Below are 27,079 nucleotides of genomic sequence, written 5' to 3'. Positions count from 1 at the left end.
TCATGTTTTAATCAAGTTCTTTAAGACCTCAGTGGTAGACCTCAATGGTAATTTTGGGACACTTATAAATTAAAAACTTAAAAGAAAAACAACAGTCTGGAAGAAAATATTTGCGTAATATATAATAAAAAGGAGTACTCCTAAGAAAAAAAGAACTACAAAATAACAAGAAAATCACAAACAGCCAAATGGGAAAATAATAATAATTGAAAGATATGAATAAAAATATCAAATGGCTAATAAGCATATGAAAGGAAGATACACCCCACTAATAATAATAAAAGTCAAATTAAAACAATAGTGAGCTGTCATGTTTGCTGGTTTCATGAAACAAAACCTTAAAAGGTTAATAATGTCAGTGATTGGTAAAAATGTAGGGAAATGACTACTCATATATTTTTAGTGTGAGTGTAAAATAGTACAGCCCATTTTGGGGGAAGGGGTTTTCACTTTCTAATCTATTAAAATGTAAAACACATGTGTCCTTTGAACCAGCAATTTCACATCTTGAAATTTATCTTAAAAAAATACTTGTACAAAGAAGCATGTGTCTGACTGTTTCTGGAAGCATTTGTTGCATTAGTCAAAAATTGGAGGCAATCTAAATATCTATTAATAAGGTGCAGGTTAAATAAATTGTGGTCTGTCCGTCTGCAGAAACCTGTACAGTCATAAAAAAGAATAAGGTGAGTATGTGCTCATTGACAAGGGGGTACACCTGTGACACAGCGCCCTGTGAAAAAGCAAGTTGTGAAAGAACACATATAGTATGATTTTTTTTTTGTTTTTGGTAAAACATTTTAATAAAGACTATGCATACCAGAGTTGGAGAAGATGCATAACTCTAGTAGTGATTGACTCCTGGGCGTGTAGGAGGCAGCTGGAGACTTTCATATGCTTTTGTATTGACTGATGTTACCACTAAGTAATTCTTAAACACACCATGTTTTAAAAATAGAAACGCAGAGGGAGGATTGTGTATGCTTAGAAGAAAGTTTGTAACATGAAGTATGCTGGTTTTTTTTTTTTATCTGAAGTATTTCAGATAATACAAGCATATGCTTTTAAAAATCACATGATATGGAAAAAGAGGGCCCTTCTTGCTCCCATCTGTGCCAGTCGCTCTGTGAGCCTGCTGGGTAGCTGCCCTTCTGGGACTTCCTTCAGCTGTGCTCCTGGTTTGGATACACTTGAGTTCATGCTTTTCTTTTTCTTGGTCTGTTCTCTCATTTTGCTGAAGATTGTCCTCAAAGACTCCTGAAAATGTTTGCTTGGGAAACAGGATCTCTGAAAAGAGATTTTTTTTTTAAGTTTATTTATTTATTTTGAGAGAGAGAACATGAGCAGGGGAGGGGCAGAGAGAGAGAGGGACAGAGACTCCCAAGCAGGCTCTGTACTGTCAGTGCAGAACCCAACATGGGGTCTGAACTCACAAACTGTGAGATCATGACCTGAGCCAAAATCAAGAGTCAGATGCTTAACTGACTGAGCCACCCAGGCGCCCCTGAAAAGAGTTTTATTAATTTTTTTTTAATTTCAACATGACATACACTAAGAAGTTGCATATTAGATTTGATTCATATAGTACTGTATATAGTAAGAACTCAACAATCAAGGCAAGCTGATGTGTATAAAAAATTAAGAACTCACAGAAATAACAAACCAGCTCTTTCCCCTCTATGACTTCTCTGATAACCCACAGACAGCTGTGGCACTTCTGATTTAAAAATATAAAAGACAAACAACAGCCTGGGAGAAAATACTTGCATCATGTATAATAAAAGGAGTACTTCTAAGAGATAAAGAACGACAAAATAACAAGAAAACCACAAACAGCTAAATAGGAAAATAGTAATAATTGAAAGATACAAATAAAAAATACAAAGGGTTAATAAGCGTATGAAGAGAAGATGCCTTCCACTAACAATCAGAGAAAGTAAAATTAAAACAATGGTGAGCTGTTATGCTTGTCCGTTGCATAAAACAAAACATGGACTCAACCCACCATCTGGAACCAGAAGTCACAGATAAGCTTCCAGAGGCACATTTTCATTCCATGTTCATATTATATTTGCCTTGTCATGCAATATTTATTAAATTTTCACCACAACTTCATGAGACAGGCAAAATTATCTCTAATTTACAATTAAAAATGAGATGCAGTCACATTGATTTCCTCAAGGTGAAACACTGGTTAGAAATGCCAAGTTAAGTATTCTAATTTCATCACCACCAACACACCTACATTGAGAGATCACAGCTTTAGAGATGTGCTTTCAGTCACTGGCATATTTTAGGATGTATGATGGTATCGTGTAAAAAGCCCTGGGCTGGAAGAGTCAGGAGGCCTAAAATCTAGTCTTATTTTTCCTAACTGTAACCACCACACCACCGTGGACTTTTATTTCCTCATCTGTAAAGTGACAGGGTCATACGGGATGGCATTTCCAGCTGTAATGGTTGATATTTCTATAAACCTACTGAGCACGTCACCACATGATATTGTTTGGGACTTAAGGAACATTACCATAGAAGTGTTTTCTGAGCATGTTGTTGTGGATTCACAATGCCCTGTCCTTAGTGGGACGGGCTTCATCAAGAATTTTCCCGGGGCACCAAATTAAGTCTAATAATATTTAATAGTGAGGACTCTTGCCTAATTGGGACAGTCATGCTTACTTAGTTGAGATGCCTCTAGGTGATTGTGTGGTATTATCTGCAGAATTTGAGGTGACTGAAGACTGGTGATGCCTTGGGTTTCTTCAAATAATTCTGTTAGTGCAAGTCAGTAGAGCAGCACAGAAAGAGCAAACTCTTCCCCAGAAAAATCATCTCTCCTAGGTGAGAAGAATCAATTCTCCCAGGAAGATTACTCTTTAGACATCTAGTAAAGATCAATTAGTAGAGGGCACCCTTACTTCCAGAGAGAAGGCACTCGTCGAGAGCTAGGTTTAGTGTATGGAGTGCGCACTCAGTATACGTGCGTACCACAGCAGAATATTTGTATGGTGTCTGCCAGAGAGAATTTGATATTCTACATTAAAAAATAAATCCGGGGGCGCCTGGGTGGCTCAGTCGGTTGAGCGGCCGACTTCGGCTCAGGTCACGATCTCGCGGTCCGTGAGTTCGAGCCCCGCGTCGGGCTCTGTGCTGACAGCTTGGAGCCTGGAGCCTGTTTCGGATTCTGTCTCCCTCTCTCTGACCCTCCCCCATTCATGCTCTCTCTGTCTCAAAAATAAATAAACGTTAAAAAAATTAAAAAAAAAAACAAAAAAAAAACAAATCCGTAGAGAGAAGGGAGGCAGGAGCTGAATCAGAGACCTAATGAGTCAAATGTTCGCAAACATACATACACACTTAGTAGCCACAATTTAATGGAAAAGCACAGGTCGCAGATTGTTCTTTGCAATCTCCATAACCTCAACAGAAGGTGCAGAATTTAACACCTGCCTGTTTTTAGCCATCAGTCTTCTCTCTCTTTCGATTAAATGAGGTCTCTCTTTCTTTGGTTTCTGAAGCTGTTGCTATACTGAGTTTTGTTGCCTTTCTATTATGAAAATATTGACTTTTTTGCAATATAGTTCAATATAGTATCTATATAAATCTTGACTTTTCCTCCACTTTGCCTATATGACAATATTTTCCTTATAAATGGTATTAGGGGAAATTTTATAATAGAGAATTGTATTATTTTAAGATCTAAAAGATAGCACATTTAATTTTTTTGCCACTTTTTTTTTGGTCGCACAGACCCAAGAATTGCGAATCGATTCCTTTCTGGTGGAATTTTGGCTTTATCTGATATATGTTTATATCATGTAATAATGAACATGTCCTAGAAGAATCATAATATTTCCTCAGTGGTTGAACACCCCATGCATACAATTTGTCCTTAATCCAAATAATCCCAGACAGCATGTCCTGTATAATCACTGCAGTTGCCAACAGCAGACTTACGCTACTTAATCTGTTTTTTTCAGAGAGAGGGGTGGAGCTTTTAGATAATTCATCTAACAAAGCTAAAGGTGTAAGTTTAATTATTGCTTTTCAGCAGTTTACATTACATCCGAGCTCAGCAACACCTTTGAGATTTCTGCCACCCAAAGCAAGAATGCTCCATGCCCTTGATTTAACCCCCTCTGAACCAGGTGCTCACCTACACTGTTATTAGCAAAAGTATTTTACAACCTACAGCTAATTCCAAGAGTTACTTCTCTCCACTGTCTCACTGAGGCACTCAGGCTGGGGCAAAAGACAAGTGGAAGTTAAGTGAAACCATATGCTGAGGTCAGGTGGATTTCAGCACCCCAAAGAGAGACTTGAGTGGCTCTTTAGCAAGGACAAGCTTTTATTCAGAGCTCTTCCCTTTCCTTTTGGTGTCTCTTCACCCTCATGTCTGACCTGTTCTGAGCAGTGAATTGACAGCTTTCACTACAATGGGACTTAATAGTTTTGAATGTAATAAAATATTTACTACATACGATTTTGATTTTAAAATTTTAACTATTTTGCCCTTATTATGACATCCTTTGTTTATGAGACAGTGCATGTATATTTCATATTAGTTTAAAGTACCTGTAGGTGACTTTGAAAGGTTGTTTCAATTTAGAAAGTAGAGCAATTATGCCATTTTACTATTTGATACTGCGTTCCGAGCAGGTACTCAATAAACAACAATTGTTGATTAGATAACTCCTAGAGATGTATTTTATAAAATAACCCATATAATTCTTTATCAATGTTCTGATCCATCTGATAATTGTTAAACATGCCAACAATTTCAAGTATTTAATAATTTACTTTAGTCTAGAGTTGATGTCTTTCTCTTCACTGCTGTGTTTTATTTATTTATTTATTTATTCGTCTAAAAAAGGGTATCTTGTGACCTATTGAATTCTTAAGAATGTCTATTCACTTAGAAATTCAGATTTATTGGATCAATTTGTAAGGTCAAAGTTGTGCCAATGCTTCACAGCACACGAAGTTTTTCAGCTGTAGGCTCGGGTTACACCTTGTATGCATTCCCCAGTAGTTTTACATTTAATTCTGGACTTTGGAAGAACCTGGGTAGGAGAAAGAACGAGTGTGGATGAATTAATGAGGAAAGCAAAGTTCATTGCGACTCTGAGAGCTGATCAAGTTTGCTGAAGTGCCTCAGCCACTTATGTGTCTGTGATTTTCCATGGACCCCAAGTTCACAAGCTTTACAGTCTTCAGGAGGCACCTAGCTCCATTTCTCTGGCTTTACAAGATGATGTTCACGGTTCTTGCTCCCCACGTAGTTTTTCTAAAAGCACTTTATAAAGCTATGGTAATCTTCTGAACCCAACAGCGGTTGACCTAATTAAGGTCATTTTCAGATTTATAACATATCTAAATATACTTTGTAAATATAAAACTCTAGTAAAGTCGAGCAACGATACAGAAGTATTTTACCCTTAAGACTCCAGTGAAATAAAAAAATCAAATCACAATTATACATTTAAATAATTGCTTTTTTTTTTTTTTAGAAAAAATGCATTAAGAAATCAAGATAATGCCAGTAAATCTCCATATTTATGGTTGGCTATGGACTAAATTATGCCCCCGAAATGAATATGTTGAAGCCCTAACTCCATGTGACTGTATTTGGAGATAGGATCTTACGGAAGTAATGACATTAAATGACATTATTAGGGTGGAACCTTAATCAGCTGAGACTGATAGCCTTATAAGAAGAGGAAGAGATGTCTTTCTCTGTCTCTCTGTCTCTGTCTCCTTGTGCACCCAGACGAAAGGCCGTGTGAGGATACAGAAGGAAGACAGCTATCTACAGACTAGGAAGAAAGGCTTCACCAGAAACAGAACTCCATTGGATCTTAACCTTAGACTTTCCAGTCTCCAGAACTACGAGAAAATAAATTTCTGTTGTGTAAGTCATGTAGTCTGTGGTATTTTGTTATGGCAGCCCAAGCTGACTAAGACACTTTCCATATCTATTAAAAGTGCACAGAAATGAATAAAATATGCCACATATTTCCAAGAGAGTCTTCAGAATAGCTGTAGTGCTGGTCTGTCTAGAGTGCTTGACTGTTTGGAAATCGCGGCATGTAACTCTAAAAAAAATCGCTTTATTGGGTTGCAAGAAGGAAGTTCTGGCTCTGGTATAGCTCTAATTACCATAAAACTATGTGGAATTAATATTCACATAATGTAAACCAAATGAGTAATTTTAAACCAACCAATGGCAGGGCGATTGGGTGGCTCAGTTGGTTAAGCATCCGACTTTGGCTCAGGTCATGATTTCGCAGTCCGTGAGTGCAAGCCCCTCGTCGGGCTCTGTGCTGACAGCTCAGAGGGAGACACAGAGTCTGAAGCATTCTGTGTCTGCTTCAGATTCTGCTTCAGATTCTGTGTCTCCCTCTCTCTCTGCCCCTCCTCTGTTCATGCCTCTGTCTCTGTCTCTCTCTCTCCCTCTCTCTCTCTCTCTGTCTCTCTCAAAAGTAAATAAACATTAAAAAAATAAACAGTGGCCAAGTCTGTCTATTTACAAACACTCAAGGTGATCTCTTAAAATTCATTTTGTCCAAGATAGAGAGAGGTAGAGCTGCTTCCTTGAGGCTGGAGACTATTGTGGGGTATCCGGTTCAGCTACAACATTGTCAGTACCGGCTTTCTTGGACTTGCAGAGGTAGTTCCACCTTCTTTCATTCGAATAAACATGGAGACAAACAGAAAATATTACAGAAGTCAGAGATGATTACTAAAATCAAAAGAATGCAACTGAGTCATCACCCACAAGTACAGAGAAGCTAAAGACTAAGTGACTTGCCCACAGTGCTCATTCATGGGAAAGAAATAGTCAAAATCTGAATCCAGGTCTCTTGAATTCCAGTCTACCACACATAACTCTTCTCTCTGTACATGAAGAATATGACTGGGCTTAAAAAATATGTGCTACAGATTCCATGGCATAACAAAATATAATATCCTGTAATAGGTGCATGTTAGTCAATGGAAAACAACCTGAAATACAAGGTACTTTTTTTTTTTTTAACACTACAGCTATTTCAAACAACTGCATGTTGTAGTGTAATTGTTTTCCTTCCTTTATAAATTACCTGGGATGTGGACAAGTCAAATGGTCCTCACACGTTCAAAAGAAGTCAAGAAACTTATTTGCTTTCCTTGGCTGGTTCTTATTTTGTTGTCTTTTACAGAGGTGCATTCTGGAAAGAAAAATAATGATTTGGTTGTGCGACCTTTGTCAAAATAATTTGTAAACGCTCTTCCATAATGGAAAAGAATCAACCTGGAAATAAACTAAAACACAGTTACTTTTCTTGACTGAAAGTACTTACCTAAAAAAGAATTTCAATTCGCTTTCAACTATCAACAATGCTATACTGGACTTTTTTCCAGTTTTGTTGAGAAATAATTGACATACATTACTGTATAAGTTTAAGACATACAGTGTGATGGTTTGATTTACACATATTGTGAAATGATTACCACAATAGGTTAAGCTAACATCCATCTTCTCATATGAATACAATAAAAAGGAAAGAAAGGAAAAAACTCTTTTATTTGTAGCACAAGAGCTTTTGAGAAGAAGATAAATAACAATAAAAAGTAATCTCTGAATTTCTAAGATGATCATTAAGATTCCTCCAAATTTATATGTCTGAAATGATGTAATACAGATTTTAATGTTAACTGAACTTGCTTTCCATTTTAAAAACCTTTGTCTTATAAGCAAAATCCACCACAGGTAATTATTTCTAATTGTAGTTTTTCATGTAGTTTGTAGTATTTAGGGCTTTTTTAAAAAATTTCCTTAATAAACTGGTAACACATTATTATTTTGAACAATTCACAACTTGACAACTTAAAATTTTGCTATAGCATTTATCAAGAATTCCATTTGCTGCTGACAAGTAGTGTCATATTCTCCAATAGATCTTGGCCAGCCAAGGGAGTGCTTAGGTAAACGGTCTCTCCTAACACCACAACCTTGTGGTTTACAGTAGAAGATGAAAGCTGAAATCATGAAATAAAAAAGTCAGCTCACTCTGGGAATGGTATTGGACGGTAACAGATATTATAAGTTACCATGCTAATGAGCAATGATTCTTGCTGCATGAAATAGTTCCCTTATGTATATCGTAAATTCCTCTTGTTGCACTTTATTATGCATTTCCTCCCATTTAGTCCTCAGGAAAAATAAAGTTCCTTGTTAGAGGAGATGAAGAGTTTCTAGTCACCAACCTTTAAATAAGAAGTTTTCATTGGCTTGATAAATATTATATATAATCTAAACATTCTTTTCTCTACAGTGAATAAACTTGCTTCCCTGCATGTTTCCTCTGTCTCCTCTCATTTCAAAATCCCTAATTACTCTGAGAACTGGAAGGAACACTGGATAAGTAAGTAAGCATTAAGGCTCTAGTCACAGTTCTGCCATAAAATACTTCAACCTTCTGAGTCTCGTAATCAGTGAAATGTGGAGTTTGGACAGAATTATCTCTATTCATCTATCTCTAAAACCAAATTTCTGATGCTTCCCTGAAATCTATCTAGTTCTCCCACATTAATTAGGAAAGCTATGACTGGACACAGAAGGTTGGTGCTAAGTATAGAAGTTAGTATATAAGACATGCTTTATTACAATTTCTGAATCCTTGTCTCACAATATCTTTAAATTATTGAACTTAAGTGGTGAAAGAATCATTTTGTTATCCATGTTAATCTCAATACTTTTTTCCTCGCTAATCTTTCTCATCCTTACTAGCTTTCAATTTTTTTCTCAGCTTTGTTTTTAAGTGTATCAGCTGAAGACGTACCTAATTAACATTCATTTTGTTGCCACTGATTGTTTCTCCAACATAACTATTTTATTTTTATAATCTGGGAAACCATGGAATAACTAACCTTCCCACCTAGTAGTACATCATTTACTTCATTAATTATTATTCTCACAAATCACCAAAGAAAATACTTAGCAGTATCAGGGATGGTGTTGGTCCCAGAATAGTACCACCAGTGTTGACACTGACCCTCTGCTAAGTCCTCTCTGCAAAATGACCACGAGTTGTGTGGTCCACCCTAGAACTATGTTCCCAATAGACTTATTTTCCATTTCCTTATTTATTTGATTATATTTAGTACATGTATGCTATATTGGTTTACTTTTCTTGAGAGATAGAAAAGCAGCCCAAGCTGACAGGATGACATCTAGGAACCTATTTAGATAACATATAACAAAAGGAAATTTATCTTGGAAGGAAAAAGAGAAAATAACATAAGTATTATTACCAACTAAACTATATTAATTACTATATTAAATGTGATTAGATTGAAATTTCCAATGAAAAACAGATTATCAGAATGGATAATAATATAAAACTGAAATATATGTTACCAATATGAATACACAGCTTTAAATATAGAGTTACAAATACTTGAAAAGTAAAAAGATAGAAAAAATATACACCATCCAAACACAAATCATAAGAAAGCTAGTGTAACTGAATTTACATCAGACAAAGTAGACTTCAAATAAGAAGTATTGTCTGAGATGAAGAGGGATATTTTATAGTGATAAAATATTGAATATATCAACCAACATGATAATTTTGAGCATAATGCACTTAATAACAGAGCTTTAAAGTACATGAAACAAAAACTGACAGAATTAAACGGGGAAGGAGATAAATTCATAATCATCACTAGAAACTTTAGCAGGCAACTCTCAACAATTGATAGCACAAATAGATTTTGCTATCAACAGTAGCCACAGTATGGAAAGAGCCAAATGTCCATCAACAGATGAATGGATAAAGAAGATGTTATATATATATATATATATATATATATATATATATATATATAATGGAATATCACTCAGCAATCAAAAAGAATGAAATCTTGCCATTTGCAACTACTTATGCTAAGCAAACTTAGAGAAAGACAAACATATGACTTCACCCATATGTGGAATTTAAGATACAAAACAAATGAACATAGGGGAAGGGTGACAAAAATAATATAAAAACAGGGAGGGGGACAAAATATAAGAGACTCAAATATAGAGAACAAACTGAGGGTTGCTGGAAGAGTTATGGGTCAGGGGATGGGCTAAATGGGCAAGGGGCATTAAGGAAGACACTTGTTCATATGAGCACTGGGTGTTTTAAGTAGGGGATGAATCACTGGATTATACTCCTGAAATCATTACTGCACTATATGCTAACTAACTTGGATGTAAATTTTTAAAAAATCAATAGTAAAATATAATATTTGAGCAGCACTATCAACAAGTGACCCAATAGAATTTTATAGAACACTGTATCTGACAGCTGCAGAATACATATTCTTTTCAATCACACAAGGAATATTAAACAAAACAACCCAATATACTAGTCTATTAAAAACTCTCAATAAATTTTAAAGGATTAAGATCACAAAGTATTTTATCTGATCTCAACAGGATTGTATTAGAATCAATAACTAAAATAAATAAATAAATAAATAAATAAATAAATAAATAAATTTCTCCAAATGTTTGGATATTAAGCAACATATTTCTAAATGACCCATTAGTGAAAGAAGCCACAAGTTAGAAAATATTTTAAATGGAACAATAAAAAGCACAACATATTTAAATTGTAAAATGCAACTAAGAGAGTATTTAAAAGGAAATTTATAGCTTAAATGCTTATATTAGAAAAACAATAAAAGCCTAAAATTAATTATCTACCCTTCCACTTTAAAATTATAGAAAAAGAAAAGCAAATTAAGCCCTGTAAGTGGAAGAAAGGAAATAATAACTGTAAGAACAGAAGTCAATGAAGTAATCTTAAATAATAATAAGATTAACACATTTGGAAGTATCAGAAGTTGGTTTTTCTAAAGATTTAATATGATTGATAAACTTCCATCAAAATTAATCAAAAATTAAAGAAAAATACAAAATACCAAAATCAAGAATGAAAGGGACTCTCACCACAGATCCTTAGAAAGAAACTAAGAAAATTCTGGGGGTGCCTGGATGGTTCAGTTAAGCATCCAACTTGGGCTCAGGTCATGATCTCATAGTTTGTGAGTCTGAGCCCCGCATCAGGCTTTGTGTTGACAGCTCAGTGCCTGGAGCCTGCTTTGGATTCTGTGTCTCCCGCTCTCTCTGCCCTTCCCCCGCTTCCTCTGTCTCTGTCTCTCTGTCTCTCTCTCTCTCTCTCTCAAAAATAAATTTTAAAAGTTTCTATGAATAGCTCTATGCCAACAATTTTAACAACATAAATGAAATGGAAAAAATTTTTAGAAACATTATTTCCAAAATGGATATAAGATGATATATAACCCGAATAAAAGCATCTCTGTCAAAGAAATTGAATTTGTAATTAAAATTTTCCTATAAAGAAAATTCCTGGCCCAGACACTGGCTCAGGGTAGCTTCTATTAAACATTTAAAGGGAAAAACATCTTACACAAAACATTTTTGGAAAATAAGAGGGATGGTATGCATCTCAATGTGTTTTATGAGGCCAGAATAACCTTATAACTGAAATTTGAAAATGACATTATAGAAAAAGAAAATTACAGATCAATGTTCCTCATGAATACACATACCCACAAAAACCTTAACAAAATTCAATAATACACTTAAAAGATAATACATTATAAGCAAGTAGCTCTCATCTGAAGAATACAATATTGGGCTAATATTCCAACATCTATCAATTTAAATCACTGTATTAAAGTAAATGCAAATATCACCCAATAATTTCAATAGGTATAGAAAAAAACATTTGAAAAAATCCAACAAATTCTCAGCAAGCCAGGAACAGAAGGAAACTTCCTTAATATGATAAAGGAAATTTGTGAAAAACCTGTGGCTAACAGCACACTTAATGGACAAATATTGAACACTTTTCACCAAGGCAGATATCAAGCTAGGGGTGTTTACATTCACCAACCCTAGCCAACACTGTATTGATTCTAAGAAAAATTTAAACTGTCTTTATTTCAGCCAACAGGTTAGTGTATGAAGAGAATCCTTAGGAATTTAGCAAAAGCAACACAAAACAAAACAAATCCAAAACCAAAACCAAAAACCTATTAAATGTAATAAATGATTATGTGATTTCAACAAGATCACAAGATTTAAGATCAGTATACAAAAAAAATCAATTCTATTTCTATATATCAGCAACAAATAGGTGGAAATAAATATTTCAAAATGATGACACCAAAACATGACATACTTAGGAATATATTTAACATACTAGGTGCAAGACCTGTACTTGGAAAATGATAAAATATTGCTGAGAAAAATCAAACACCTAAAAAATGGAGAGGTGAGCCAGATTCCTGTTAGAAGACTGAATATTGCTAAGATCCCAATTCTCCCCATATTTGTTGCTAAGATCCCAATTCTCTGCATATTCATCTATAGATTCAATGCAATTCCAGTCACAAACCCAGCAACAGTTTTTTGGTTTTTTTCTTTTGACAAGTTGAAACTAAAATTGATACTGAGAACATAAAGGGCTTAGAATAACTAAAACATCATTGCAAAAGAAGAATAAAATTGGAGAATTTTCACTACATGTGAAGAGTTCATATAAAGTTATAATCGAGAAAGTGTGGTATTCGTGTAACAATAGATAACAGATTCATGGAATGATAAAGTGAGTGCAGAAATAGACCATACATTTATGGTCAAAATGTTTTTTTACAAAGATGTCAATGAAATTTAATAGTAAAATAATTTTCCCCAAGAAAAGATGCTAGATAAACTGGATATCCATACAGGGTTTTGTTGTTATTGTTGTTGTTGTTGTTGTTGTTGTTGTTGTTTTTGTTTTTTGTTTTTTTGCACTATACACATAAATTGACTGGAACAGGATTACAGACCTAAGATAGAAGCTAAAAGCTAAGCCTATAAAGAAAACAGCGGGAGAGTATACTTGTGAAGCTGAGGTAGGAAAATATAAACAGAATGCAAAAAGTACTCGCTATACATGGAAAAAATTGACAAACAAAACTTACCAACATTCAAAAGATACCATTACAGAAATGAAAAAGTAAACCACAGCCTGGGATAAAATATTCACAATGTATACAAGTGACAAATAACTAGCATGGGAGAATATTTTTTAAAACTACAAATCAACAGTAAAAAAATAACACTCAATAAAAATGGGCAAAAGTTTTGCATAGATACTTCATAAAAGAGAATATATAAATTCCCAATAGACATATGAAAATGGGAAATACATAAGGGAATGCAAGATAAAACCACAAAGAGATATCATTATACATCCATTAGAATGGCTAAAAGTAAAAATACCATATGTCAGGAAAAATGTAGGGCAATGGAATCACTCACATTGCTGATGGGATAGTACATCAGTACTGGAAAGTCGTTTAGCAATTTCTCACTAAGTTAAATATGTACTTAACCTTTGACCCAGCAATACCCCCCTAGGTATTTGCATATGCACACCCCTCCCCTGCCAATGAAAACATAAGTCCCCCAAAAGCCATGTACAAGAATGTTCACTATAACTTTATTCATTATAGAGAAAAATTGGAATTGAGCCAATTTGTCTATTAACAGAAGCATAGATGAGTTGTGGCATATTCACACAATGGAATAGTACTTAGCAATAAAAAGGAACAAATTATAAATACATGCAATCAAATACCTAAATCTAAACAACATTATATTAAGCAATATACAAAGTTCAGGAATAGGCAAAACTTATCCATGCAGATAAAATCAAAATCAGAGTTGTTCCTTTCAGAAAAGAAATTGAGTAGAAAAAGACCTAAGGAAAATTTCAAAGGCAATGTTTTATATCTTTTTTGGAACACTGATAACATGAGCATATACATTTGTCAAGATTCACTCATGTGTACACTCAAAAGTGTATACTTACTACTGTATGTAATTATACTTAGATAAAATAAAGAAAAAAACTTCCCAAACTCCCAAATCTGTATGATACATATATATCATCATGGGCATGTATGAAAAGACAGTTATGTTTGCAGGTGTGCATATAAAGAAACCAGCTCATTTGACCATGTGGCAATCTGCTATTCTGCGTTAGATTTGAATGGATTTTTTCTTAATGCCTTCTAAAAGATACTGTTTAGACAAGACAGAAATTAAACGACCTCAACATATCACGTAGTCGGATCCTTGAGTTGAAATATAAAAGTGCCTGTGGAGGATCCAGGTCCTGGAAACGTGGTACCCGTGTTCAGAGCTCTACGTTTGGGAGCCAGGTGCTGGAGGCTGATAGAAAGCAGGCAGTGGAGGACTTAGTTCTTCCTATTGATCTAAAACACAATCCAAGTCATAAACCATGGCTTATTAAAGCTGTACAAAATCTCAGAGGTCATCTAGGTCAGGTGGAGAACTTGACACCCAGAGAGGTTAAACATTTGCCCAAGATCACACAGCTAGTGTGAAGTCCTTCTATCTGGATGCCTCTCACGCCTATAATTACCCATAATTTTCAAAGTAAAAGTGAATGGACCACCAGTGCCTACACTCTTCCATGTAAATACTGCCTTTTGAGTTTCCCCCATCCCCTTAAGGCTTCCTTTGAGAGATATTTGAACTAGATTTAAATCAGAAAGGTAAGAGTGAGTAACTAATGGTGTTGCCTGAGCCCATAGGCCTCTAGGACTGGCTCATGACTGAGAAAGGGTTTCATTGCAAGGAAGTGCATTTCAGTTTCTTAGGCAGCTTTTCCTCAGAGGTTTTAAGATCAGACAAGGAAGTGCAACGCATCACTGAATTGAAACTGCCTCTGTTCCAGGAGGTGAACAGAACCATTCATTTGCACTTAATTGAAACAGTAATTTTATTGGGCTTTTTAAAACAATTTAAGGATCATTTATATTTGCAAGATGTAAGCAAAATTTTGCTCTCCAAACTGTAACTTCATTGTTTTTACTCCTGTGTAATTTTAGGAAACGTAAAGATCATGCTTGTAGCCCAGATTTCCTTTGGAGGTAGGGTTTGTAGTCTAATGGTCTGTTTATGTTTTAATACAAACTGATTTTCCTCATAGTAATGAAAACCCATGGGGACCTATGTGTGTGGGAATAGTGGATATCAGGGGCCTGGAATTATCCTAACAATTTGCCCCTCCTTTGTAAAACACTTCTGTTACACTTGCACCCAGACAGTTGGGGGTAGTACAGAATGAATTTTCATGATTAGAGTTGCTGGTCCTACAGTCTTCTATTCATTCACCTGAGACTGTTTAAGGGCCCCACGGTAAGTTCGCTCAGCATCCTTTAAGAGGTCTTACAGATCACAAAGTGCCCCAGTGAGTTCCAGAAAACTGCAAAGTCTTCTGATAGTCTTTTCTCCAATTCTTTTGACCTGACTTTCCAGTACCTCTGACTGAGAAGCAGAGGCCAGGTAGCACTCAACAAGGCTATTGAAAATGCAAACTGAGAACTCTGGGGAGAAATAAAACTATGAATTTATATATATGGAAAGCACCATTTGGGAAAAATTTCTAAGATGTATTAATTGGGCAATAGCTGTTAGCTTTTTTGGAAAATGAATCAAAGTTGAATGACTTCCATTGTACATTATAATAAATAAGCCTCTCTTTAGTATGCTAATCTTAGCCTTTCTTTCTAATTCATGCTTTTTAATAAAAATAAATACCCTTATTCTTTTTCTTTCACATCATGCCAAAATCTCTGATGTACTATAAAATTTGGTTTCAAAGGTCTGTTTTAATTGTATATGAGCTGCCATAAATGCCCTGGTGCCAACATGTTAACCGCCTTAGTGACCTTGTCTAACATGAAGCTAGATCCTCTAAGTGGGACTGGATGACATGGGGGACACCTAAGAGCAGTCATTTGACCGATTCCATAGCACTGCTGGGACAATGTGGAAGCACCAGGAGGCATATTCAGAGGCTGCATGGAGGTTATAAGCCAGAACCATGCGTACTGGCATAAATCCTCAGTAAATATTTATTAAGATCAATGGCTATATACAATGTGCTGATGGTAGCTTTTTGCTCTGAGCTAAAATTAAGAGGAATTGTATAATTGATGTATTACGACCTCCTCTTTGCTTTTAAAGCACAAGACGGGTTTTTTTCTCATATAACTTACACATCTTGCTGGTTACCAGACATTGCATCATAACACTTACACATTCATTTAACCTAAGGCCAGTCTGTAGTGGTTTGGTGACAGTAATGTGACCTACAGAAACATCTTGGATAAGGGCCAGGATCAGATTGTGGTGAGTCATCCGACCTCTACTTAGGTGGCCAGTTTTAAGGCACTAACAGTTCATAATCACGTCCAACAACACTCAATAAGAGCTAGCATTATGAAAAGCAGTGCCTTTCAGAGAGGGTTCCTTGGAGGTTGGAGTGGAGAAGGAGGGTACAGAGGACCCTCAAGTCTAGAAGATGTTTATAGAAGACAAGATTCTTGCTGGCCGGGGATAAAAGAGTAATTTTCTTCTCCCTCATATACGTTTTCAAAAATTAGTGGTTGCAAGACCTTATCTGGACCTGCATTATCTTGGATATTCTTGAGTACCATTTTGAGCTTTTGGGCTGTATTTTCCAGAATGCTCTTTTACCTTAAATAGGCGTCCTCCAAAGGAAAGAATAAGATTTGAGATTTTAATTTACAGCCAGATATAAAGAAAACTTAACTGAAAGCATCTTTTAGGATAACACATAAACTATTTTGACTAACTAAAAACAAAAAAAAAATAATTTTGCTTCCAATTCGGCAACAAAAAAGAAGGAACTGATATTGTCATATTGTCTATGGTCTTTAACAGGGAAGCCATAAGCTCTTTGGTAAGTGCTACCCCTCCAGCAGAGAATATGATCTAAAGTAATGAATCTGGTCTGCTACAGGCAAATCGGTAACGTCAAAAAAGAAATGTTCCCCCTCTAAAATCTGGTTTAGAGCAACGATTCTTAAATTTTAGGTCTGCAATCACTACTGATCCACTAGTGATAAGTCTTGCGCATGCATCATGCATGCTTCAAGTTTAAAAATAACTCATCTAAGGCACTCAATTTTTAAATAAATATTATAGACAGAGTACAAGACCTAGACACCCCTTTATAGGCTTACCATCAAAATTATTGCAGTTTGACTTCTAATTCTGGAGATAGTTTCCCAGAGAACATCTGTGGGCTTTTTTTCTTGGTTGGTTTTACTTATGAAAGTAGTAGCCCTCTGCCCAATCATACATGGAAAGCTACTAGTCTAAAACATAATATATGCAATTTAAGGTTAAAAGCATTAAAGTCTACTGTCTTTGTCTTTGCCTAAGTTAATGAACCCTTTCAATTCAACCTAGCCAATCATTTTCTGTTTCTTCACACTGAGCTCAGGAATAATAAAACAGTGGCTCCTGGGTGTTTTTAAGTTTGATCTAACAATCCCTGCTTTTTCTTTAAATAAATAGTAACCTCAACTTGTTTTTGAGCATTTCATCATAAGGGAAAGAATTCCCACAAAGGATTTTTCCAGAAACCTGACAGGACATCTATAACTCCATCTTTTAAGTCCTGGATTCAAATATTGAATGCTACTTGACGATGCATTGAGCCATAAGTAACTCAGGTTTGTAAATCTCATCAGATTAGCAATGTGGCTCTGGCAGTCTCTGAAAGATGGACTGATCTGTGCTCAGTAGTAATCTTTGCGTTTCTTTGACTACTCCCAGAATACTGAAAAAGGTATATCTTTTGAATGTACTATATGCTCTTAAAAGAAAACAAGTTATGATGCACTCATTTAAATTTTTTTTCTTAAAAGTTTCCTTAAATATTTTTTCATATTGCACTGACAAACTGATATAAAGTATATACTGATGTTTAGTATATTAAGTAATCAATGAGCCTTATAATCCTGTATTAATCCTTTATGTGTTGATCTTTTTGTTTCCCCTAGGAAATACTGAACGATAAAGAAATGCCATCGGGAATCAAAGACACTGAAGTTTGGAAGGGGCACTTGGGAAGAGTTATGGGTGCCCTGTAATATCCACCACCAAAATTATGTGGTCCTGGTCTCCGAAGAATGCAACAAATTCTTTGTCAAATATGCTATAAACAGAGGGAAGGATGATCAGTTGGGCAATCACTTATTATTCAACATTCACACAGCTGTGTCATTTCCTGTTGGCTAAAGGGTGAGAGCTCAGTCTACACAGCAGCAGTAAATCATATTAGCAGTCAGCATTAATGAGGAAAAACAAGACCAAATTCTGCAACTTGACTGGAGTACTCTCACCAAACAGACTACACAGCTTCCTGCAATGCCCTTGACCGGGCAATCAGCCATAATTTTAAAAGGAAATAAAGAAAAAGATTGCCTTCCAAGAGAACAAATTCTTCCCAGATAACAAGTTCAATTCACTGAATTTTGTGAACCTTCTTTCCTCAATTCCTCTTTCCAAAAAAAAAAAAAAAAAAGCCTTATATTTTGTTGATGTTACATAAGGGCAGCTGAGGGACTGTCCCAAAGAGACAACTGTGGAAGTGGCACCCTTCAGAACAGTGTAGTACATCCTGCCCTTATTTTTATATTGAACTTCATGTTTTTGAAGCTATTGCATCCCCAGCATTTTATTAAATTCTCAAAGAGAATGCCCATGGCTCATGTCCCTATTTTCTGACATGACGTCTAGGAAGGCATCCTGCATGTTTTCTTGTTTTTTATATCATCCCTCTGCTCCATTGATGATGCCTTTGAGAGACCTGTGCTTTCTCCTCAAGGTGGACTTGCTCCTTCAAACACTTCTGCTGGAATCTGCAGAGAGGCAGCAACCATGAATAAACAATTAGGAGCAGGCCTTCCATTATTCCACCATGAGCTGAGATCGCTATAAATGCCCTGAACCTGAAAAGGAGGGTGTCTGCAGTGCGTTTCTAAAGAAGAATGTTTGAAAGTACAGGGCATGTGATTTTCTAAGCAGCCTTATTTTACATCTTGAAGGAGGCAGATGTCATCATCCTCTTGCAAGGATGAAACTGAGGGAAATAATTCAGTCAATATTTGCTCAAGGTCAGACAGTGCCTTAGCATAACCTGGACCAAAACCCAAATTTCCTCACTTGTTGTCCAGTGCTCACATCAAGAACACGGAGTTATTGCTTATCATTTGATGCCAACCCTAGATGGCTGTTCTCTGTCAGTTAACCTCCTCTCCAGGCCTGGAACCAACCCTGTTTGTGTCAGATAAAATGTAGTTTCTGTGGGAGGAGTGGCTTCCCCCTAGTAAATAAAGGGTTAACCACAAAGCAAAGAATTCTTTAGCTCAGACCTCTTAGGGCAATTGAATGTTGAATACACATGGTTTATTAACCAATGTATATTGAGGTGTTTGCTATTTTTTCTCTTCTCTTGAGCTTAGGGGGTTAAGTAGAGAAAGTAGAAAGTAATAGGAAGACAAACAGGAAGAATAAGAAAAAGCAGGACATTAAGTAATGTATGATCCCTAGATGGGGTTTCACATCTTCCAAATGATTGTTTTCTTAAGAAAAAGATTTTCAGGGGCGCCTGCGTGGCTCAGTTGGTTGAGCGTCCGACTTTGGCTCAGGGCATGATCTCGCAGTTCTTGGGTTCCAGACCCACATCGGGCTCTGTGCTGACAGCTTGGAGCCTGGAGCCTGCTTCGAATTCTTCGAATTCTATGTCTCCCTCTCTCTCTGCCCCTCCCCCACTCATTCTCTCTCTCTCTCTCTCTCTCTCTCTGTCTCTGTCAAAAATAAACATTTAAAAAAATTAAAAAAAAAAACTTTCATTGCAGTCTAAAATTTTAGTCTTTTCTAGGTATCGTTTAGAGCTGAAAAACTCATTGAAGATGAGAAGTTACATAGGAGTTTCACAGTGAAGTGCTGGTGCACACCTAAACCTGGAGTCATTCATTCATTCATTCATTCTTTCAAATAATCATGTCATTACCATGCTTCAAGCCCTCCAAATCTGACTACATAATACCTTTAGAATAAAATCCAACTTCTATCATTACATCTCCATTCTTTTTTTTAATTTTTTAATGTTTATTTTTTTAGAGTGTGTGCAAGGTAGGGAAGAGCAGAAAGAGATGGAGACACAGTATCCAAAGCAGGCTCCAGGCTCTGAGCTGTCACCATAGCTCATGAACTGAGCTGTGAGATCATGACCTGAACCGAAGTTGGACGCTCAACTGACTGAGCCACCCAGACTCCAAGGCCCAATTGTTTGTTTAGTTCTTGCCTGCTCTCCTCTGCTCTGCTACCTATTTTCTCCCTCCTTCAGGGACCCCAATCCTTCTGGCCCTCCTTCTGTTCCTCATACCCACCCAACTCTGCCTGTGTGTGACCTGTTCACTCTCTGTTCCCTTGCCTTCCAGTAGACCGTTTCATTGCTGATTTGCTCTCATCATCGAAGACTCAACCTCCTTAGAGAGGCATTGCCAGGCCACTGGGTCTAATCCCTATCTACTATAGTTTAACATGCCATCCTGTTTTTTCTTCAAAGAGCTTAGCACATGCATTCTTATTTATGTACTTGCTTCCTTATTTATTGTCTGTCTCTGGTTTGGAATGTGTACTCTGTAAGAGCAGCAAACAGGCCTGACTTGTTTACTGTTATTTACAGCTCCTAGAAATGTGCCTGGAATATAGGAGGTGCTTAATAAATATTTGTTGAACTAAATACTAAATGAATTTTTTTTTTTAATATTGAGTATCTATTACACACTCAGCACTAGATATCCCAAGAAGTAAAGCAAAGAGTTCTTGCTCTAATGAGATTCAGAGACTGGTAACTTCAGGCAGTTGGTTTTCTACTCTATTACACAGCCATTAAATTTCACTCCGAAACTGGCAGATTCCTGGAGATTCAGGTCACCTGATTTCCAAAAATAGTTATCCACTATGATTTTAGATTATTCACTGGTAAAGTGATTATGCCTCTCATTTTGCCTGGGATAGACCCTGTTTACAGTCTCTGTTCTGACATAATCATTAGTAGTACTCTCTTTTGCTCTCAAAAGTGCCCAGCTTATATGACAAATTACATAGCTATCCTATTCATTGTCAGCCAAAAACTAATACTTCATAATTATTGCTAGTTAGAGTGGTTTAACCACACAGACTACATCAATTCAGTAATGTGGAAGATCAAATCATAGCTCTAGAAAAGGGCAACTTCTTAAGTTAAAAATCTGAGGGAAAAAAAAGGTGGGGGTGGATCTATTCTCCCAGTTCCAATTAGTGAGTCCACTAATGAGGCCAGTATTTCCCAAGATATGTTCAATAATTCTAAGACGTGTAAATAAGAGTTACATGCAAAATATAAAATAGATTGGAGATTCTTTACTGTGCCAGAAACTATTCTGCAAAATTCGCTTGCATTTCCTCATCATTACTATTAAGATTCCTATTTTACAGACAAAGAAATTGAGGCTTAGAGAGGTTGAATAAGGTCACCCAGATACACTTCTTTGTGTCCTCCTGCCCCCAACCACAGTGCCCATTGCTTTTCAAATGAACTAGCAAATAATTTGATAAAAGTTTCCAGTACTGAAGTAGATTTTGGAAAAGCTGGGTTAAACTATGTTAAGTAGGCTACTTTTCCCTAGAACGTTTTAGAGTCTGTAACATGTCAAAGTGCTTGGCGCATCTTCAAGGATTGATATGGGCACAGTGTCTCCACTACTCATTGGGACACAGGACACTTTTTGTGAGGAGCATTAAAGTTCTGCAGAGGAAACTTTGGCCAATGCTGCTTTGGGAACCTGATTAGGGTCAGCTATCCCTTTCTCTGTGGTTTAGCCCAGCATGTATGTAAACCAGACCCACACGCTGGGTCTGAGTCACAGTCTTCCTTTGGGTTAGGGCACCACTTTCTCAGCTCTGAAAGGAAGACAAGACCATCCTTGGACCCATGAGGCTTCATGGTCTTAGCATCCAATACTTATATCCGTGCTTCTAACCCCCTTTCTGTGTGCCTTTTCATTCCCCGTACTGAACACTGTGGGTTTTCACCTCACCTTCTCCTTTATAAGCCTAGAAGTCTCCATAGAGGTACCTATGAGATTTTTGGCCAATGTCCTTACTACAATTTTTTGTGTGGGGGGCGAGGGGAGAGAGAACGTGGGGAAGGGGAAGAGAGAGCGGGAGAGAGAGAATCTTAAGCAGGCTCCACCCCCAGCCCTCAGCCCAATGTGGGGCTCAACCTCATGAGATGATGACCTGAGTGGAAATTAAGAGTCAGAGCGCTTAACCGACTGAGCCACCCAGGTGTCCCTGTCCTTACTAAAATTTAATATTTGAAATCTTTCCATTTGAAGCACAGAAGATGAAGATGAGAAAAGAAGGACCTCTTATAGGGAAAAAAGAACAAATGCAAGGCCATTTTTACTCCTTTTTCAGACTTTTGGGGTGGGTGGGGAGACGGATGGATGTGAAGAAGAGGTGAGGAGGGAGCTGAAAGTTGTACCTGCATTTTCCAAGTAAGAATATTTGTGTTTTCTGGGTACAGCTGAAGTTGCTTTGATTCTAGGGAGGCGGAGGCTACAGATAGAGGAAATAAAGTCAGGATCAGATCCCCTCCTACCAAGTTTCCTCACTGCAAGAGGGGCAAGGGCTGCCTTGTGTGCTTGGGTCCCTAGTGCATTAGGGCTGAGTCTCTAATGGTTTTTGCACTGAGTTATAAGAATCTTCTTTTCTCTGTTTCCACCTCTTCTACCCACACCCCCAGACCTTTCTGCCTTCTCCTGAGTGACTGAAACTGACAGCTTTCAGAAACCAGTGTGTTGCTGTGACCCAGACAAGCCAGTTCCCGCTTCTGAAATAGCCTGGCTTAGCTATTGTTCCATGGCCTATATACGTGATACAAACCATTTTTTTCTTTAAAAAAAAAAAAAAAAAAAAAAAAAAAAAAAAACCACTTAACCCTTCCCAACCCAAGATTTGCCTCTTATGTTTTTAAACTATGTTTTAACTTGGGTGAGAAATGTTTTTGCTTTCATCAATGTTCATGAGGCTTATGGAAAGCAGCCCCTACTAAAACGTTTTAAAGAAATCCTACTAAAAATCAATATGCACAGATCCCCATTTCCCACCTCCTTCTGGACTTGTACCGTCCTATCCATCGGCTAAGCAACGCTGGGATCTCCAAGTTGCCCTAGACTTAGTAGGGAAATAGATCCCGCACGGTCACCCTAGAGGGCGCACTGTTTACATTTTCCGCCTGTAACCAGACGGCGCTTGCTCCCAGGCTCCATAAAAGGGGAGGAGGCGGATCGGTTTCCTTCTCTCATTGAGAAAGAGGATTGGAAGGCCGGGCGTATAAAGCCGCGCAGAGAGCGTGAAACAAAGCAGTCGGATCGGAATTGGACTTGGGAAGCGCGGTGTGGAGTCAGGCATAAAACTTGTTGGAGGGGAGTAACGAGCCTGCTCCTCTAGCCCCTCGTCTGCGCTGCGCTTCAGGAGTTCCCACCAGCTTTGCGTTTTATTTTTATATGTTTTTTATATAGAGAGAAATATATATATTTTTTCCTCTTAAGAGACAATTCCTGTTCCAAGAGAAAATAAGGCAAGATCAATGAAGGAGAGAAGAGCCAGCCAGAAATTATCTAGTAAATCTATCATGGATCCTAATCAGAACGTGAAATGCAAGATAGTAGTGGTGGGAGACAGTCAGTGTGGGAAAACTGCGCTGCTGCATGTCTTCGCCAAAGACTGCTTTCCTGAGGTGAGTGTGGCCGGCGGAGGCTTGGAGGAGGGGGTCGGCCCTCGGGAATCCCCCCGTCTTGAGTTGGGCTTCTCCTTGCTTTTCCTCCGTCACCCGATTTTCTTTTTTTAAGCAGTCTTTCTTACAACTTTCCCCCTGGCTAGACTGCCCGGAAAGGGAAAGTGAGCTGGAAGCGTGTAGGGGACGCATCTTCACATTCTATTAGCTTCTGAAACTTGTTCAGTCATGTGTGCGGAACCCTGGGTTGGGAGGTTTGGATCCTCAGGTCTTGGAGAGCAGGGTGGTGCGGGTGGTGAGTCAGGGGTTTCGGAAGGGGTCTGCGTGGTTAGTGTGTGATCTGGTGTGTGCGACATTATATATGTTTTTTTTTTTTTAATTGGGGAGTGAGGAAGCGATTTTCGGAGGGTGTTCTGCGGGTGTCGTACATTTTAGATAATCTCTTTGCCCTCTTCCCTTCCTCTGTCCATTTTGTTTGTCCAGAATTACGTCCCTACAGTGTTTGAGAATTACACGGCCAGTTTTGAAATCGACACACAAAGAATAGAATTGAGCCTGTGGGACACTTCGGGTAAGAGAGTCATCGGACCGCGTGGCCCTTGGGGCGGGTTTCCAGCAGCTCCAGGGCGCGCGGCGGGTCTCGCGACCCCGCGCGTGGCTCACTCCCAAGCACACAACCGCGCACCACCAGCGCACTCGGCGCCCCTGGGTTAACTTTGCCTCTTCCGTGGGATTCCCGCAGTCCCTGCTCGGTGAAAATTTTGTCCCTTCTGGGTGGGGGTGGGGGACGACAATGGGTAGGGAGGAATGGCAGGGGGGAGAGAAGGGCGCTGTGTGCCCGCTGGGTGACCCCGCCGTGGGAACTGCTTTTAGCCAGGTGGCCGGGGAGCGGCTGGGCCCAGGGTGGGGGTGGGGGTGTTATGCCGGAGTCGCCTGTGGGCGGCCAAGGTGGCCCGGTACTGGGGAGATGCGTGCGGCGCCTCAGAACTACCTGGCTTGCGACGGGCGCCCCTCCGGGATCTAACCTGATGGTTGTCGGAGAGGCTGGGAGCGCAGCGGTAGTAGTGGAGGGTGGGAGAAAATCCCTGAAGCGACGCAGTTACGTGTGTATTCAGCGCTTGGAGGGATTGTAACGTGAGCGCAAGCAACCGCGGCGCTCGTGACGCCTACTGCCAGGAATGCGCTGGTGGCGCGGGCAGCACCGGGCCGAGCGGTCGCCTGCCCTTGTCTCCCGCTGCCGGCCACCCGCGTAGCCTCGGCGCGAATCTGTAGGTCCGACACCCCCGCTAGCCCCCAGTGATCACGCCGCCGCACGCACCCCCCACCCCCTGCCCTCGCCCTTCCCTCCTGACCCCCGTTGCATCACCCTCTGCCAGCCTATAAGGCCGCGGGCAGCACAATTCGCCTTTGACCTTCCTGTCTAGTTGAATTATTGGCGTCGTGGTAAATTATTTTCAAGGGTCTGGGGTTCAAGGGCGGGTTATCGCCTCCTACGCGCCCACCCACCTACCTGGCGCGCGGTGGTAGAGAGGGCCCGGTACCCCGCGGTGGGGAGGCTCCCAGCGCGTGGCTATTAGGGGTTTGGGCTGGGTCAAGCTTGGTGAGGGCGGGAGGCTCGACCTGGAATCACCGGCTGGCACCGGTTCCCGCCCACCCCCAGCAGTGCTGGGCGGGGGTGAGAGGGAGGAGTACCGTTTCCCAGAAGGGTGACACCTCTGGAGGAGGAGGAGCCACCGGGAAGGCCGTTGAAGGTCCCCGCGCTTAGTTCTGGGAGCTTAGCGGGGAGTTGGGCTGCTGCGGGCAAACCGAGCCAAATCCCGGGTGAAACTAGCTTGGAGGAGCGCACAAGTGCCAACACGCAAGCGTTGCCGTCAGGCAGGGAGGCCCCAGAGGGTGGACCTGAGCCCAGCTGGGAGTGGCCTCGTGGAGGTGCTTCTGGACTGTGCGAGCTTCACGCAGCCCTCGGTTTTAACCTCTGGAGGCCCCGAGGGACTCAGGGGATTAAAGAACACGAGGAAGATACCAGACTGACAGGGTCGCCAGAGGCAGTCCGTGCACAAAGGCAAAGGAGAAGTCTCGCACGAGCGCCTCTCACGGCCGGTGCCAGATGCTCCTAGTGTTGCAGTGAGAAGCACTGATTCTGTTACCCCCTGGAGAGGCAGGCTCTTCCTCAAGCTTGGCCAAGGAGAGCAGAACCAGAACCTCACCCTGTACTGTATCGGGGTGTGCACACGGTCTCACAACTATGGGGAAGGTGTTGATAGAATTGCAGTGTTTTCTTATTTCAATAGCTCCTATTATCAGAATTGTTACATAGCCTAGTATTTAATGGGCTCTGATTCCCAGACATATCATGATATTTGTTATACCTAGAGTGCAGTACCGCTGGTATGGTACCGGTAATTAGCATCGGTACTTACCCTCCCCCAGTCTCTTTGGACCTAATGCATGATAAGAATTCTTTAGTCTTGGGGTCTGTAAATCTGACCTCGTCTTTGATAAAAACCTGTGTTTAGATCTTAGCTACTGGTTACCAGGGCTTTCTGTGTGCAAATCTCTACCTCCCTGAGCCTCATTTCATCATCTGAAAAGATACAGAGCTAGACAATGTGCAGGGTCTCTCCCAGCTGTATACTTCTTGGCTTTAGTATGCCAGACAGGCAAGTCTTTTTGTTTCCCAGGACGTTGGTTGCCTTCAGCTCTTAGTCTCAATGGATCTGGCACCCGTTGCTGGGGTTTTCACCACCTACAAAGCAAGCCAGGTTCTGAACAGAGCCACTGCTTCCTAGTGGAGTTAGGAAGGAGGGAGGAGGCATGGCTGGGCCTACAGGAATGCGGGTTATGCCTCCCCTGTGTCATGCTCCATGAGTCACAGGACCACCAATGGAGATTTTAGATTAGGCGACCAAAGAGCTAAAGTGACTTTTTTTTTTTTTTGGAAGAAAAGGCACATTGTTTTTTCAAATGCTAGAAAACAAACAAAATGTGGTCAGTTTATAGTTGAGGCTATGCTTCCCACGTGCAGATAAATAACACTTCAGATATCCTCAAATATTTAATCCAGACTCAATAGTTTGTACACCCTATGATGATGCTACACATGTAGCACGCCTTGCACACAGTAGTCACCCAGGAAAATCTGTTAAATGAACAAATGAATAATTGTATGCATAGTTTCCAAGGAGATAAGATTCCCTGACGTTCATTATCACTGAATTACCTGTGCGCAAAGAATGGCAACTTTATAAACACTGCCTTTCATCAGATTAAAGATAATCACCTGAAATGAAGTCTGTAATAAAATAATCACTTTTATTTTTATTTAACATAAC

The 27,079-nt window shown here is 39.1% G+C and overlaps 1 protein-coding gene and 1 long non-coding RNA gene across 2 annotated transcripts in view; one reads left to right on the top strand and one right to left on the bottom strand.

The window, feature by feature from the left end:
- Positions 1-313: 313 nt before the first annotated feature.
- On the bottom strand, positions 314-26,686 carry LOC115521305. Its single transcript, XR_003971020.1, has 3 exons — positions 25,258-26,686; positions 7,101-7,208; positions 314-1,287 (listed from the first exon to the last, which is right to left on the bottom strand). It is a non-coding gene; the product is annotated as an uncharacterized LOC115521305 (long non-coding RNA).
- RND3 (Rho family GTPase 3) overlaps positions 23,333-27,079 on the top strand; it is a 20,099-nt gene continuing 16,352 nt past the window's right edge. Inside the window, exons 1-2 of the mRNA XM_030326462.1 lie at positions 23,333-23,750; positions 24,231-24,318. Of these exons, the coding sequence (XP_030182322.1) occupies positions 23,601-23,750; positions 24,231-24,318 (238 nt within the window). The 5' untranslated portion in view covers positions 23,333-23,600. The remainder of the gene's footprint in view (positions 23,751-24,230; positions 24,319-27,079) is intronic.

Source organism: Lynx canadensis, chromosome C1, assembly GCF_007474595.2.
Source record: "Lynx canadensis isolate LIC74 chromosome C1, mLynCan4.pri.v2, whole genome shotgun sequence".
Classification (NCBI taxonomy): Eukaryota; Metazoa; Chordata; class Mammalia; order Carnivora; family Felidae; genus Lynx; species Lynx canadensis.
Note: the sequence above shows the minus strand (reverse complement) of the source record. Positions and strands in the feature narration are given on the sequence as shown.